The sequence below is a fragment of the Endocarpon pusillum genome, assembly GCF_000464535.1.
Source record: "Endocarpon pusillum Z07020 unplaced genomic scaffold scaffold5138, whole genome shotgun sequence".
Taxonomy (NCBI): domain Eukaryota; kingdom Fungi; phylum Ascomycota; class Eurotiomycetes; order Verrucariales; family Verrucariaceae; genus Endocarpon; species Endocarpon pusillum.
In genome coordinates, this window is record NW_006916485.1 from 99,942 (window position 1) to 116,341 (window position 16,400).

General features: G+C 50.1%; 1 protein-coding gene across 1 annotated transcript; it reads right to left on the bottom strand.

Annotated features, from left to right (window-relative positions):
• Positions 1-7,253: 7,253 nt before the first annotated feature.
• EPUS_03548 (uncharacterized protein) lies at positions 7,254-13,805 on the bottom strand (the record flags this gene model as incomplete). The annotated part of the gene is made up of 3 exons (XM_007806139.1): positions 7,254-13,118; positions 13,181-13,478; positions 13,531-13,805. The coding sequence occupies 3 exons, from the start codon at positions 13,803-13,805 to the stop codon at positions 7,254-7,256; spliced, it is 6,438 nt and encodes a 2,145-aa protein (XP_007804330.1).
• Between the last annotated feature and the right edge of the window lie 2,595 nt (positions 13,806-16,400).

A 16,400-nucleotide genomic window follows, 5' to 3' on the forward strand; every position in this document is an offset into this window, starting at 1 on the left:
CACCCATCACCATCCTGTTGTCCGAAGCACACCAATCTCGCGCTGACTACTCTTGGGCCATGTACGAGGCCTTTCGGAATGGTTGGGTGGCGCGATTCCTGAAACGCCTGGCAGTGGGGTCTATCCCGCCAATCCAACAGACCCAGGGGCTTGATTCGACTATGGCGAAGCTTGATTACATGGATGGCACAGCAGGGTGTTTCCAACGTGGATAAGTCTTGTGCTTAGTGGCCGCACGCAAGGGATGCACACCTTCACGATTGTCCCAGTCTACAAGATTCCTTGACTCGTCTGAACACCCATCTCCGAGATGGTGTGCAAACGGTACGATCCGGAGCCAGCGATATCATTGCGCTTGACTGCGCAGAACTTCCTCTCAGCAGCCCGTGAAGACACTTTCCTATCCGCAACGAAAGCGATGTCCGTTGAAGACCGGAGCTCTGCCGTATGTCCAACAGTACAAAAATAGTCGTATTTAGACAACATTAGCAAGGATGGACTAGACACCAGACCCAGACTGAATTTTCCCCGTGCCGTCAACCGCGGGACCAACAGTACAACCACGGCACCTCCCTAGCGCTGGGGGAGCCTCAGAAGCTCTACTGAACATGACATTGTGTCGGGAACATTGGACCTGTACCACTGCTTCGGTAATAATCGTGGATTTGGCATAGCGTTTTCAACAGACCAACATACTACCATATGTTCACGTTTTCTCGTCCGCTGCGGGCCACGTTTGGTAGCCAATGCTTTCCATCCGCCATCTAGCATTGTTCCCCCTGGCCAAAGGCTGATGCCGAGGAGCCAACATACCTCTTGAACATCGCCTGCTGGTCACGATCTAACAATGAGACAGTACGAGCCAACCCAGCCCTGCGCAGATTTGCAAGTAACAAATCAGCTCCAAAATTTCAGTCAAGTTTTGCAACTTCGGGCGCTTTTAGTTATCTTTTACAAAGCAGGGTAAGATCTGGGAACTTCGGTGGGTAGGCCCTGTCACCTAGGCCGGTCTAGCACCAAGAAAGGCATCTATGCACTAAAAGGTTGGACATTGATCGAGGTTGGTTTACCCTTCGTCCACACTTCATGTTTTGCATACAAGCAGCTTCACATATCACGTTAAATCAGGCGGCTCATCCTTCGGCCGACAAGAGGTGCAATGACCTATGGGTTCGTTGCAGACAGAACGTTGAGAATTCCAGATATTATCATCAAGAGAGGGTCTGGAGGTTTCCAAGATTGATACGAAGGCCCTGCATGAAGGAGCCCTTAGAGATAGCTGTTGTTGGTATCAGCGTATGAAGACCCCAGACGTAGATCAGGCATACGTGAGGCCAGGAGAGCTTCGCAAATGGTTTTTAGGATTATGACCCTTGCTTGCTTTCGCTAACAACTCCCTGGTCGGGGCCCTCAGCATAAGAGAGGCGAAGGCGGCCCACCCACAATTAAGCGAGAAGGATTAAGTTGGTACAATCTGGACTAATCTCAGGTAAGAATGGTGAAGTGATCAGCAGCAGAATTCACTTATTGTGCTTATCTCTCCCGCCAATAAACGTCCATAACGGCGAGAGATAGAATCCCAACTGTCACGCAGTTGTAATTCTCATACACGAACCCGTAGCGTGATAATAGAGATGCCCTATGGTGATTTCAGATTGAGTTTAGTGGAGCTATAGTTCCGCTTGGAGTGTAATGTTGCATGCGTGAAGGGCTCTCGGAAATCTGAATCCAGATGAGGTCCTCCGCTGAACCGTTCCCTTCAAGGCGGACTTTTTAAGGAACTTTAGTACGGGGCGGAAGATGCTCTAAAGATGTCCAAGGGTGCCCTCTAGGAGGGTACACAAACAAGGTTCTAGGAGACTATTGTAAATATGAATTACAAGAAGCCGCTGTAACATTGTCACAGTGATAATCTCATGATAGAAGTGCTATTTGGCTGTTTGAGTGGGATTACATCGCAATGTTGAATCTCATAAACCCACTTTTGTTTGGATGCGGCGTCAATTAAATGATAGTCCACCATACTTACGTAGTAAAGGGACAACAATTGCATTAACACCTATCAATAGCTGGTCACTAGACTGTTCTAAGTTAAGTGGCGATATTTTGTGAAGCACCATTATCTCCATGGGGAACTCTCTTGAGGACCTTGGGACGCCACTTACAGGGCGTAGAGGTGCTCACTACGTACATGGCCCCCCTAAAACGTGCCATCTTCCATTCTCTTGGTTCTCGCTTATGGCACATCTATAATCGAAAAACGGGATTTCCAACGTCTGCTGCGTCGTCCACCTATGAAGCAAAGGTGGTGGCAATGCCCGGACATCTGGCTGAATGGTAAGAACAGTCAGAAACAGGTCTGTTAGCACTGTGCCTGGCTTGCAAGCGCTAGTTACCGTCGACTAAGTTAGATTTCACGGTTTCCATGGAGAGGCTACCGCCTTAGCACCACATCTGAGACACGATAACCTATGCACCCTGGATGTAGGCCGACGACAAACGTTGCCAGTATTATACTCTCTCAAGTGATGGTGGTTGACATAAAATCACTGGCATGAGGCTTCCTATTGCCAAGGGTGGATTGCGTCTTTTGGGCAGCATGATAAGTACATCTTCGTCCAAATCTCAACAAATCAGGGCGAATTGAAATAAAGTTTGCCTGCTCAGGAAGGAGTTACACAGGCTTGTGTCCTTGAAATCACTGCTACATTTCTCCTTGGCTTGGAATACCAGCAGGTGTTCGCGATCACGGGTTGACCCTGATTTGCTTTTGTCCATTAATGTTACACTGTGAATGCTCTGGCCAGCCATCCATCTTGAGGACCCACACAGCCTCGCAAACCGGCTCAATCGTAGCAAGCGAGTCTTGACCATGAACAATACCTGCAAGCAGCCCACAACTTATTCGTGGTATGCTTGTGTATAGCTTTCATTCGCTCCAAACATCAAACCCCCAAGCAGCCCCCATAAGCGACATCCGTGTTCGCTGCACCATTTGGGAAATTTCTCCGAACCAAGGGGTAGGACAACCAGAAAGCAAGCAGGGTCGTAAGAGCTATCTCTTAATCGGCTGACAGTAGCTTTAGGAGTCGACATGCTCGCAGGCGATTAGCCCCCGCTCTGCAATCGACGAAGATAACCAATAGAGCACGTGAAGATGCTTTCAGCACAGTCAGGCATGCCTTTGAAAATATGTGGAACAGTATTTGTTTCGAGGGGTCCGCAAAATCTGCCCAGGACCTACTTCGGTGAGAGGTCATGGTGAATGAACTTCCTGGGTTACCTGGCTGCGGGCCTAGTCTCTAGACAAGGACGCTCCCAAGTCGTCTTGTGCGAAAATCAAGAGATCTTGCCAGCACAAGATGATGAGATGATCCTGCACATAACTCGTACAAGGCGACTTCGAAATTCGCAGTTCTTCAAAAGCGATGTCCGGCCGCTCAAACATGCATGCTCATCCAAGGATGACAGAAGAGCAAGCATCATCCTCGAATGGAACCAGCCGGTGCAAGGATAAGACTTCATACATCGCTGGCATGCTACACAGCATATAAGGCGATGATGAAGTCCTAAAACGATAACCTGGGGTGACAGAAGTGGATGCGTGGTCCCGACTCGTATCATCACCATTTGTAATAGAGACCTCATATCACGGCGAAATGGTTGTCTGTTTTCACTCACTCTACTTTAAGAGAATCACAACAGCATAGTTACCTGGTCTGTGAAACCTCTTCCTTGTGATCCTTTTGGCTTGCGATTGCTGCCAGGACCCGTCAAATCTGAATGTCAGATGTAAAATGCAATAACAGCTGGCCCAAGACCATTATCGCGGATTTGGGGGTTGCCGATTGTCCTGGTCGCATCTTCAGATGATAGCTGGATCGCATCGTGATTTTTTGACAACCCAGTTGTGTCCCAAGCAGTCGGGTCTTCCGTCCTCCTACACCACCTGACACAATTGCATCACAAATCGAAGTCATTCAGTATCACATTACATTTGGATACACCACGTATTCGTACTCAAAACCGGGGATATTGGACAAGGTAGAGTAATGCAGCTATACTCGCTAACCCCCAGCAGCCTTTAGCCGGCCTCATCCATCTGTTTTCTCGTCGTTTTCGTTTGCCTTCACAAGGCCTGAGAGGACAAGTCCTGCTGACGCAGCAACCAAACCGTCTCTGATATGTCAGTACGGATGCACGGCTACCTACTGCTTTCAAAAATCAATCGCTCCAACCCCGGCTGTGTGCGATAGTCGGGCTCTGACCACACAGCAAAACCTTCGTATTCAAGATGAATGACAGAACTGCTTCTTCACCACATGCCAGAAAGCAAATGACGTGTACATATTTATTCAGCTCACATGTGTACTTGGAGGTAGGTGACCTGACAAAAGTCCCGACATTGCGAGAAGGCGACTTAAATGCGAGCACTGGATGCCGTAAACCCCGACTTCATGTGATCGATACCCGCTTATGACAACAAAATCACTTTTGCCATTGGGTGTGAAGTCATCGCTCGCCCCTTAGCGAAAAGCAGACCCAAAAAACCCAGTTTCAATGAGGTCTACTGACAGCATCGACTACCTCAGAGAGAGACTTGATGCCTGACCATGCAGGCACACGTTGAAGTCACTTCGACTGCATTTGTAAGTCATGATGCCAGGCCAGAGCAGATAGAAGCAATTAAGAAGTCTCCTATCTCCCGCCTTTCATGGACATCCCACCTGTATAAACACGCATGTTTTCTTCATTCTTTAAGCAATCAAGCATCCAGTGAGACCCCCCTCGCCACAGGGACTTCACGATAAAGCACCCGACCTTGGTCGGGGTACCAATGCGGTACTGTGGCTCAGCGAACGAGAGAGAGCCCCAATCCCCTTTAGGTCGAGGTTTCAAAGGGGGGACGTGGTAAATCATGAGCGCTGCAGTGGCCCCTCTTCCGGTACGCTCCGAGCGTTGAAAGGGTAGACGCAGTACTTGTCGAAGTATGAGTGAAGGAAGTACTACATCCTAATACCTGCACGTTCACCTGTTCGGTAAGGAGTCCACTCCTCAACTACCAATCAGTAAGTCAGAATTCAGAAATGGCCACTTTTGTTGGGCCAATATGTCTGCGCTGAAAAATAGACACCAAATGATCACCCACAATACACCTAGTCACTGGAAGAAAGAGAGACCCAAGATGTCATCATAAGAGGTGTGTGTCTGTATGATCCCGAGACTGTAAGTCTGTTCACCCGCCTCGCTGGGTCCTCAAGCGCCACAAAAAGTGCCTGACCGTGCCCAACCGAGCTCACTCTAGATATTCATGGCAAGGAGCTAGGCATGAAATATGAGAGAGGTAGATTCTCATGGCTCGTTTTCCTCTCCCGGCCCCGGCTGCGGAGTGATTGATTTTCCTTCAACTGTTGCCTGCCTTGAAACTTTTCACACATCCTAAAGCACCTAACTAGTTGGTTACTGTAAGTTAGCAGGCAGCCATCAATGGCGTTTGCAGGATAACTACCCCGTACTAATTTTGCGCTTGACCATCCCTTTCCCCCAGACACAAAACCACCGGAGCAAAGTCACCCTTCGGTATGTGGGGGAGGTGCCTATAACGCTAAGCTAGCTACCGCCTAGGACAGGTAAGCAGCAGACGAGAGTGATCACATCTACCTCTACCTACGTAGTTTAGCACTTACAGTACTAACGCAGAAAACTTGTACGAAGTTGTACACCAAAAGTAGTCCAAACTACGCTATTATCAAGATAAGAGCTAGCAGGTTAAATGTAAAGCTAGGCCCTCTAGCCTAAGATATACGCCGGATAATCTATAGGGCTGTGCTTTAGATGGGCCTCCACACTAAGGGGCGCCACAGCATCAGTGGCAATGATCTAAAGAGAAGGCCTAGAGAGTATTTAATCCATGGCTTCTCGAGGCTTTCTTTTAGGCCAGAAGTACCGGCACCATCAAACACTATCTCAGGCTAGTTGAGCCCTAGCCATGGTGGTAGAGCCTTAATACTAGCGTAGTTTTCCTCACTTTTAGTGCAGCGACTCCGTACTACTAGTTAGTTAGTTAGTCAGTCCCAAGGTCGTTTCTTCAGCCTCAGCAAGAACGAAGAACGCTAAACTCACTCTCAGGCGGTCTGCACATTTGAGGCCATCACATCACATGAGATCCCTTCTTGTATCTTAGGATCTCTCTCTCTCTTCCTCTCGAGATCCTTTCGGCCGTGGGGTTGCAGCAAGCCACTCACCGCCCCGCCTCCCCCCTCCTCTCCCCCGGATACGTCACATACGTACTACGTATGTGCAAGTCTTGGCATTTTCGGCGCTGAGAAACTTGAATTAGATCTGAAAACCCTCGGATCGCCCAATCCTCCAGGTCAACAACCCAGGCTGAACGAGTGTGCCCACACGGCGATCCTATTTCAGGTCGTTCAGGCGAGTGGCTAGCCATGGTCAGCCGGGACTTGTGTCTACAGCTGGTTTATTTGAGGGGATGAGGGATTTTCACTAAGGTCTACCTTGCTGGCATGGGATCCTCTATATGTAAGACATAATCCTCTATTTGAGGGGATGAGGGAATTTCACTAAGGTTTACCTTTGCTGGCATGGGATCCTCTATATGTAAGACATACGGCATCCCAGATGTAAGCATGCTTCTGATGCAGAGGGAATGTATTCCTGAAGGAATTCGGTGTAACCCGGGGGGAAGTGCTACATATTCCACATCAACTGTTTGGTAACTGAGTTATCTCATACCAATAGTGTAGTAGAAAAATGGAAGAAGAGAGATCTTCACCAAAGAAGGAATAAATCATAAAGCGGTTGTAATCTTGTAAAAGGTCAACTATATCAACTTGCAGATCATAAAACTCCCATTCCAAAACCCAAACCCAAACCCAGCAAAACGCCGTATCCGTTCTTTAACCCGGAGCGATGCCATAAACAGGTAGATAGATAGATAAGATAGGAAACATGAATGATCGTGATCATGATGAACCAGATCAAGAACGTACAACAACCATAGCGCATGACAATCTACCGGCTAGGTCCTTACCCCATCCTTATCACAAACTGGTGTTCTCCTGACAAGTTCTTCCCCAGATGTCACTCTTTCTGCTGCATCTGTGCAGCTACCTCCGATGCTATTTGCCCCTCGATCTAGTTCAGCTGCTAAGACACACCACTAGAGAGATAACGCTTCCCTGAAATAATCAGCGAGCTTATTGACCTATAGTTGAGCATTAGCATCATGACCATCACACGCGCGAGAGGATAGAGCTCACCACAGGCTGCCTCATCATGGTAAAATGATTCCCCTCAATCTTGACGATCCTTGCCTTTCCCCCTTCCACGTCCAGCAGCTTCTCCCATCCATTCGGACCGAAATCCGTCCGATTATCCAGCAAGAACTTCATGCTCTTGGGATCGTCATCCTGTTGTGGTGGTCTTGGGTCGCCGGGCTTGCCGCAAACGCCCTCAGTTGCCCAGATGAAGAATACCGGTGGGGACTTGAAGCCATTTTTGGACCTGGCTTCGGGCTTATAGGCGGTCAGGGCTTTGATGGAGTACTCAAAGTGGGGGAGTAGCCAACCGGGGGCCTTGCCAGTACCGGTGGAGAGGAGGCCTATCTCGTCGAAGAAATGATGCAGGCGGGCGGGAAGGGGTTCAAGGGCCACTGGGCAGGGCGAGTCAATCAATATAAGCTGATCGACGTAGTATTTCCCAGCTGGATTAGCCTTATTCATGTCGTCGAGTTGGCGAGTGACTTCGTAGGCGACAACGCCACCGGCTGACCAACCTCCAAGGGTGTAAGGCCCTGTGGGTTGGCGGCGCAGGACTTCTTCCAAGAAGAGTTTAGAGACGCCTTCAATGCCGCAGGTGTAGGAGGTGGGATCCTTCATGAAGGGGCAGTTCAGGCCGAAGATGGCGAGGTTGCTGGAGTCCACTTTGGGGATGCCGGCGTAGGAAGTGGCGGAGCCGGAACCGTCGGGGAAGAGGAAGAGGTTACGGGTTGCGGTTTTGACGTTGCCTTGGAGCAGAACCGAGGTCGCCGGTGGCATCTTTTTGGTGACGGTAACTTCTGACAAGTCAGCACGGACGAGAGCAGGTTGTTGGACTTCGGATTTGGAGGCTAAGGGCGGTGCTACCGCAGGTTTATGGAGTCCCAAAGCTTTGCGAAGGTGGCCTAATGAAGGATTATCGGCAAGGATTGTGGATTCGAGTTCAATGTCAGCTTTCTCGCGAAGGCTGCCTAGAACTTGGAGCGACATCAGAGAGTCCATCCCTAGGGTGCTGAGGTCGGTGGTTTCGGTGATTTCTTCAATGTCAATGTCCATTTCATCCGCAATGGTCGACCGGATGGTGGCAATGAGGTCATCGTCTTCACTTTCCGTCCCCGCTACGGCTGGGGCAGGAGCAGGAGCATTGGAAGACTTCAGCTCCTTGAGGTCGAAGTCTGCTGAGTCGGGTGTTGTGATGCCAGACTCATTGGCGTCGTCGCTGTCAGAGTAATCGGATTCATCTGCCGTAGAGCTGCTGGACGATGGAACACTTTCACCACCCAAAGTGGATGAGAAGTGAGCCCTCAATTCTCCAACAGAGGTGAAGTCGGTAAAGAGCGTGCTTGACAGCTCGATATCCAACTCTTCGCGGAAACGACCAGAAATGGTCAGAGCCATCAAGCTGTCCACGCCAAGATCAGCCCACTGAATTGCATCTGCCAGCTCCGAGGCCTCAACATTGAGTTCAGCAATAATGATGTCGAACGCTTTACCCAGCACACCAGAAGCGACAGCCTTGGTAGGCTTGGAGTTTTTGGCAGGCTTGGATGCCTTCTTGGTCATCTTCGGAATCTCAATGGCCGTTGGCTTCTTTACCGGAGCTTTGGGCTGGGGCCTTGCTCGAGCTGGGGCAGAGCCATCCGGTGGTGGAAGGAAAGTATTTAGGAGAGACCTTGGTATGCATTGGAACTTCAAGCCGCCAACAACGCCGATGATTTTCTTCTCTGCATTGAAGATGTATACGTCTCCCGCAAGGATTTTGCCTCCTGCGGGCTGCATTTTGACATAAGCGTTGTACTCTTTGGTGTGGTCAAAAGCCTCTGCGAAGCGCATGCTCTCCCAACCGTGTGAGATGTAAACATTGTTCTTCGATTCGGCGGCGGCGTTTACAATGAAGCCAGATAGATGTGCAACGCTATCAATGAAGAAGGGACTTTGCATGAAAGTACCGTCTTGAGGACCAGCTCGAAACTTGATGTGACTGGTCGCTTCGCGTTCAGGTCCGTCGAAGATGACATCGTTCATGCCCTGAAACTTGTCAGAGTAATCGACAGTATTGGCGAACAGCTTGTAAGCCATCCTTCGGCCAACTTTGTCAGCTTCGTCCTCCTCCATCTTCGACTTGAGCATCCTCAGTCGATCTTGAAGTAAGAATGCAGTTCGTTGCCATTGCGCAGTCCATGTGGCCGCGTCTTCGAACATGACCTGGCACCTGCCGTGCAGTATCTTTCCACCGTTGCTGGAGATCTTGAATTCCGCCTTGCCAAGGGTGAGATCCACATTGGTCTCGATCTGGACCACCTGGCTTTCTGGGTTCGTAATATTCTTCAATCTCAGTGGTGTTGGACATTCCATTGAGCCAACGTTCATGTCCACCTTGCTCCCTGGCTTGAGAAGCTTGTAGGCATAGTCAGCAATGGTCAACGCCATATCAGCATAGAGCGAAGACGGGCAGAGGCCGGCGCCATTGATAAGATGACCGGACACAACTTGGAATAGTTGCGGTTCGGCGAGATCAGACTCAGCAACGACCTCGGCCTTGTTGCCTTCAACCTTCTCAGATAGGATGGTCTGGACGGAAGTGGTGTATGCTTTCGGCTTCGGTGCTTCGGTGATTGCCTTCTGTGCAACGGGCGTAGGAGCATGGTTCTTTGTCAAGGTCCAGTCACCTTCGTATTGGAGCCAGTAGACCTTGTCATCAAATCCGTATGTTGGTAGGTCAAGCACAGTTAAACTATCAAAGCCTGAGTGATATGCGTTGAATTCAATTGGGATACCAGCTGCGTAGAGTCCGACCACGCTGTTTGAGATGATCTTCCACGGATCCTCGTCACGGCGGAGTGATGGAAGGGTCGCAGCTCCTAACGTAGCTTTGATCATGCTCGCACAGATCGGATGAGCACCAACCTCCAACCAGATCGAACCGTTGTTAATGAATTGCTGAGACATGGCTGCGGAAAGACCACCAACGAAATCGACTGTCTTTCGACAATGTCGGCCGAGATAGGCGGCATCGAACGTTCCTGGCTCCGTGACAACGTCACTGATCAATGGTGAGATGACTGGGATGTTTGGTGCATGGAAGGTGACGGCACTTGCAAGTTTTTCGAATGCTGGTAGAATCGCCTCAACTTGCGACGAGTGGAACGCGAAAGGTAATCGAAGCTTTGTGGACTTTTGGCCGGCGGCCGTCAGAGTCTCGGCAACGTTGTCGATATCGGTGACGGTGCCTGATAACACGGTATCTGAGATGCCGTTGATGCAGGCAATTTCGATCTTGCCCCGGCTGGAAACAACAACATCATGCAAGGCGGCAACAGGCGCTCGGATGGCCAGCATGGCATGAGTACCAACTGTGCATTTCTCCTCGAGCAATGCAGCTCGCCTGCCGACAAGATAGATCGTGTCCGAGACAGACAAGACACCTGCGGCTTGAAGAGCAGCATACTCGCCTAGAGAGTGACCTATGACAACACTTGGCTTGACACCCCATGCAGACCACAGTCTTGTCAAGGCCATCTGAACACAAGTCATGCCGAGCTGAACTGTAGTAGGAGGAAGCTCTTTGACATCGATTGACCCGTCAATGAGCGGTAGGAAGGTCGGTAGTCCCAGACGAATAGCAATTTCGTTGAATTCCTCTAGGTCAACACGGAACTGCTTGGATGTTTCGTAGAGTGTCTTGCCCATGGCAGTGTATTGGGAACCCTGGCCAGTATATGCGAACGCAACTTGAGGAGCATTCATGCTGATAGGGTTATGTGTGCCATTTTGAAGGGTCTTCAAAGAGCTTATAAGTTGGGTAGTGTCAGCTACTGAGAAAGCTGCACGATATGTGAAATGTAGTCGACGCGCGGTTGTGGTATATGAGAGGCTAGGTAGATGAACAGATGGATTTGCTTCGACGAAGTTGAGCAATTTTTGGATCGTCTTCTTGTATGCTGCAAGTGACTTTGCAGAGACAGTCACGATGTGTTGGGAGCGGGGATCGGCTGATGGTGCAGGCACCTCTGGACCGTCTGTCAACAGAATTGCCGTGTTGCCACCAGCGGCACTGAAGTTGTTGATGAAGATGGTTCGTTTGCCACCAGGAGGTCGGATGAGAGGTGTGAGCTTGAGAGCAATGTTAACATTACGCTCTTTGAGATCTGTGGGAAAGGTCTTGTTGAGCTCGGTTTTGATGCCTGTATGGGGAGGAATTGCACTTTTCCGCAGCATCTGTAAGACTTTGATAAGGGCAGTAACACCAGAAACTGCTTCACCGTGTCCAATGTTGGACTTGACCGCGCCCAGATATAGTGGTTGATCTGGTCGGCGTCTTCTGTGCCTTGGAGCAAAGACGCTAGTGACAGACTCCATCTCAATACCATCCCCAGCTTGCGTACCTGTACCGTGCATTTCGACATAATTGACGTCATGAGCGTCCACATGTGCTTCTGCCAATACTTTCGAGAAGAGGAAGGCTTGGTCTTTGGCGCAAGGATGAGTGATGGAGACTGCATCGGCGGAGTGGTTGGTGCCGAAGCCTTTGATGACACCAAGAATCGGATCTCTGTCAGCAATTGCATCGTCCATTCTTTTCAGGATGATTGTTGCGACACCATCACCACGGCAGTAACCATCAGCGCTGTTGTCGAAGGTTTTGCAGGAACCAGTTTTGCTCAAGAAATGGCCTCTACTGAGCCCAGCAAAAATATCAGGGTTGGTAAGTACATTAGCACCGCCTGAGAACGCGGTATCACATTCGCCAGCTCGAAGCGAATTGCAAGCAACATTGAGGGCAGCAAAGCTTGAAGAGCATGCTGTATCGACGGAGAAACTGGGGCCGCTGAACTTGAAAAAATAATTCAAGCGTCCAGGACCGAAAGCGCGGACACCACCAGAGATGAAATATGTATCGACATCCTGCGCGGCGTTGATTTCTCGCCAGTCGTCACTGGTCTGGCCGTAGAACGTGCCGATGCGGTCACGCTTTGTGGAGGGTGTGCGTCCAATGACCATGCCGCCCATTTCCATAGCTTCGTATGCTGTTACAAGCATCAACCGCTGCATCGGATCTGTCTGAGCAGCTTCTCTTGGTGACATGTTGAAAAACCGGGCATCAAACAAACCTGGATTTTCGATAAAGTTGCCATATGGGGTGTGCGAGGTATTGCGTGTCTTGCCCGTAGGATCGGTATGAGAATCCACCGGGTATCTGTCTGCAGGTACTGGCCTGTGCACATCACGTGCCTGCTCAAGCAATTGCCAGAACAGTTCATGATCGGCCGCATCAGGGAATCTTCCAGCCATACCGATGATGGCAATGTCGGCATCCCCCTTTCGCTTCGTTCCAGTGGTGGAAGTAGAGAGCCATGCAGATTGGTCCTCTAATGTAACATGGGCGTTGGATGCTTTCAAGGCTGAGACCATGCTGCTGGAAAGATTGGTCGGTCCAATCGCATGCACTTTAACATCGCTAGCGGTGGTTGAGCCACAATGCTTGAGGACCAAGTCCCAATGTATGGGCTCAAGCAGGATCTCGCTCAAGCAAGCTTCCAACAGCTCAATTGGATTTTCAGTCTCGATTGGCTCGCCAGACACGCTAGAGCAAACAGGGAAGAGAACCCTGGCGGCGCTGAAGATCACCCGAGTCTGTGGTCGAATGATGCGCTCGATATCCGCTCGGGAGTGCAAATGCGAGGCATGGTAGGGTGCATAAACAGTTGCATTGACTTTGGTGTGCTTCTGGAAGAAATCCGAGCTCTCCAGTAGTCTTTGCTTGATTGATGGAGGTCCACTGACGGTCACGGCCGTTGCCGATGCCGCACTGATCCATAAACGATTGGATGTGCAAATTCCCTAGAATCCGAGATCAGCAAAGATTAGGCTTCCGAGACACATTTGGAATAGGTATGACAAACATTTTCTTCGTGGAACTCGGAAAGTGCTGCTTCGACTGCTTTCACATCAGCAGCAACAATAGTTGACCACGATTTTCGACCAGGCTCGCACTCCACCTGTTGCGCAACGCGGCCGACATGAGCCCCGGTTCGGAAGGCAACACGAACTGCTTCTACCGCAAGTGGGACAAGAGCGGTGAGCGAATCAGCAGAAGCTACAGCACTTGCCGCAATTAAACCTGTACACAGACCGACAATCTTTGCATCAGGGCGAGAGAAAGAAGACGGAATATATGTTCGCGGCTGCTCTTCAAAACATCTTCCAATCATCAGCAGTCGCAGGCTGGCTTTTCGGAACGGGCTGAACTTACCCGATAAAGTGGATTAGTTGAGCGAGACACACCAAAGAGCTTTCGATTGCAGTGTCTGGTGACTCGCTTTTGTAGTATCGCTCGGCGAGTTCTTGTACAGTGCTGAAGTTTGGGATGTCGCTCTGAATATATGCGCGTCTTGAGATCTCGTCTCGAATTGCAAAAGCAGCCTTCTCAAGGAACACATTCAACAGAACGTTTTCCTTCCGTCCAACAGCCTTTGCCAGAAACGAGCGGCAGTCCGCGGTCTGATCTCCGAAGATATAGACCTCCATGGCGAAGATGGTAAGATACCACGATCTATGGCAGTGAGGAGTGACTAGTGATAGCGATCATGCAGACGATGAAAGCTCAATGATCAGAAGAGGAGTGAAGATATAGAAACCATGCCCTATTACCGAGCATCAAATGTTTAGGTATGAGAGGGAAGGAACTGAAATGGAAAGATAACAGCTTCTACTTGAAGGAAATGACCCAGCTTCAGAAGGTTAATGACCCAGATATATTGTATGATTTGTATGGCGACATATGTCCGCCCGGATGCTAGGTACGGGTACAGGATCGCCGATCAAGGATGAAACATATGGAATACTTGTTGCTCGTAAAGCGAAGCTGCGGTGCTCGACGCCACTTGCAGCCCACAAAGCTTCCCACTGGAGATAGGGAGTCAGGTCCGGTTGATTTGTCTCCGTCTGAATGTAGCAATGGCCTTGGAATATGGCAAACAACAATAGACTTGAACTATCGAAACTAGGGCTAGCAACGGTTCTGGGAAGACCGTAATCCTGGTAGACCATCTCCATGGCGTCATGTCCCTTTTCTTCCGTCTTTTGTATGGGTAATTTCCACCATATTAGCAGCCGGGCTTGCTATTGTCCAGTCAGAGGCGACCGGACTCTACAGCACACCGTTATCCCCATCAGTGGCGCGGATGTTGTTAATGTAACAGATGTTGCGAAGGAACGTGTGGGGACTCAGCAATGACCCGTAACCCGTGAGCATGTCAACGATAGAAAAGAATGAGAGGTCAAACTAACCTCGAGTGGCGGAGCCTCTTACACATCAAAGGTTACACGGCCACCCTTGACGACACCTATCGGGTGAGCAGCAGACGAGATCATTCTGATCAGCATGAGGCTGACAAACTGTCACCTAGGTGCCAGGGCCTAGGGGGGATAGGATGAGAGACTGGGCTGTGGTGAAATCCGTTGTCCGTACCGTGGATGGGATATCCTAGTTCACCTACTGCGCACGCGTAAACTGACAGCCAGCAGGGGACCTTGCGACAGACAAAGAATAGCCACATGAGTTGAGATAAGGTTCTTCGCTAGAGGCATGTGGCTGGCATCCGATGGACTTTGATGGACTTTGCTGTAGGCTACGGAAGCGGAGTTCGACTGAGCTGATCGGGTCTCCGTCATTATAATTATACTTGGCATCTTAGTCCCTTCCAACCGCCTTACCTGCCCTATCTGCGCAGTCGGGGGTATATGCACCTGCACCTGTCAACAGGCCTACGCAGCACAGCAGAGGCCGGGTCAAGTCGCAGTGACGACAGATAATACGCTGTCACTCTGTCAATGACGGGTACAAGTACAATCGTGCATTCCAGCCGAGGTTGACATTGCATCGACATTGCATCGACATTGCATCGACATCCTTGCTGTGTTGCATGGGCTCGACGCGGGATGGGCTTTTCACTCCGTATCCATGGTTGACCGGAAGTTCGTCATGGGCTTCTGGCATCCAGCGCTTGACGATCCTACTCTCGTGACTTAATATAGAAAGCTCGTTGGAGTCCTGCTGCCACATACGTCGCTAATCTGACCGTAATCCCCGTAAGAACAACGCTTCCCTAAGAGATCTGCACTTCCGTGCAAGCCTAAATTCTCTAGTCCAGCAACGAATTTAGGTAGAGCCAAGGAAGGAGAGCACAGAGAGAAAAAAAAGGGAGACCGAGAGCGCTGCTGGTCCATAGCCCTCTAAAGCCACAGGTGTTGACTGCAATTTTGTCGAGAATGGTGTCCTCGTGCACCTCCACTCGATGCCACAAGTGTGGGAAAAGGACAAGGCCCATCGAGGACATCATTTCAATGCGGGACAGTTTCCTGATGGATAGTGAGCTCGTCGAAGCACTGTGGAGTCCTCTCGAACCTTCAAAGGCGGGGGGCGGTGTACAGCAGGCACCCCTGTATACGCCATACCCAGATTCCAGAACCATCACTATCGATGTGGCCACAAAAGACCCCGATTCAGATGATTCCCTCGCCAGTCCTAGGGAGAGAGATGACATGGATCAACAAGCAGTCCGGAAAAGAATCATGCACGAGGAACGACGCTTTTCGATGCCTCGACTGATGCACAACTTCGCTCGAGGAATGGCTGCAGCTTTCGGGGCCCATATAACCATCAGACCACGCACTGTTGGCAAAAAAGCTTGCGTGAACGAGTTCGAACTCGCGGATCTGAGAGCATCAAGATCGTTCTTACGAGGGGTCCTACCTTCTGGTCCTCGCATCCGCTACATTTTCTCTCGCATGGGGGGACAATCTGTAGCGCTGTCGGCTGAGCAACGGCCACTCGCCCCTGATCATCATGAAAACCCATCTCCATATAACCCTGTTATACCAAACAGCTTTCTGCTTCGCTATTGACCGGGCACGATGTGCACAATTGACGAATGATGAGATGCGGAAAGTTGGGCTGGGACGCCGAAGCACTGGAGTTTATGGTTTATCTCAGCCATCCACTTCTGGGGATTGGTCGGAGCTAAGAAGCTTTGGGATGAATTCATTGTCTGGTGTCGACAAATCCCAACGAGTTTAGATGATGCTATCCCCTTAATCCTACTGTGATGAAGAACAGCTTGG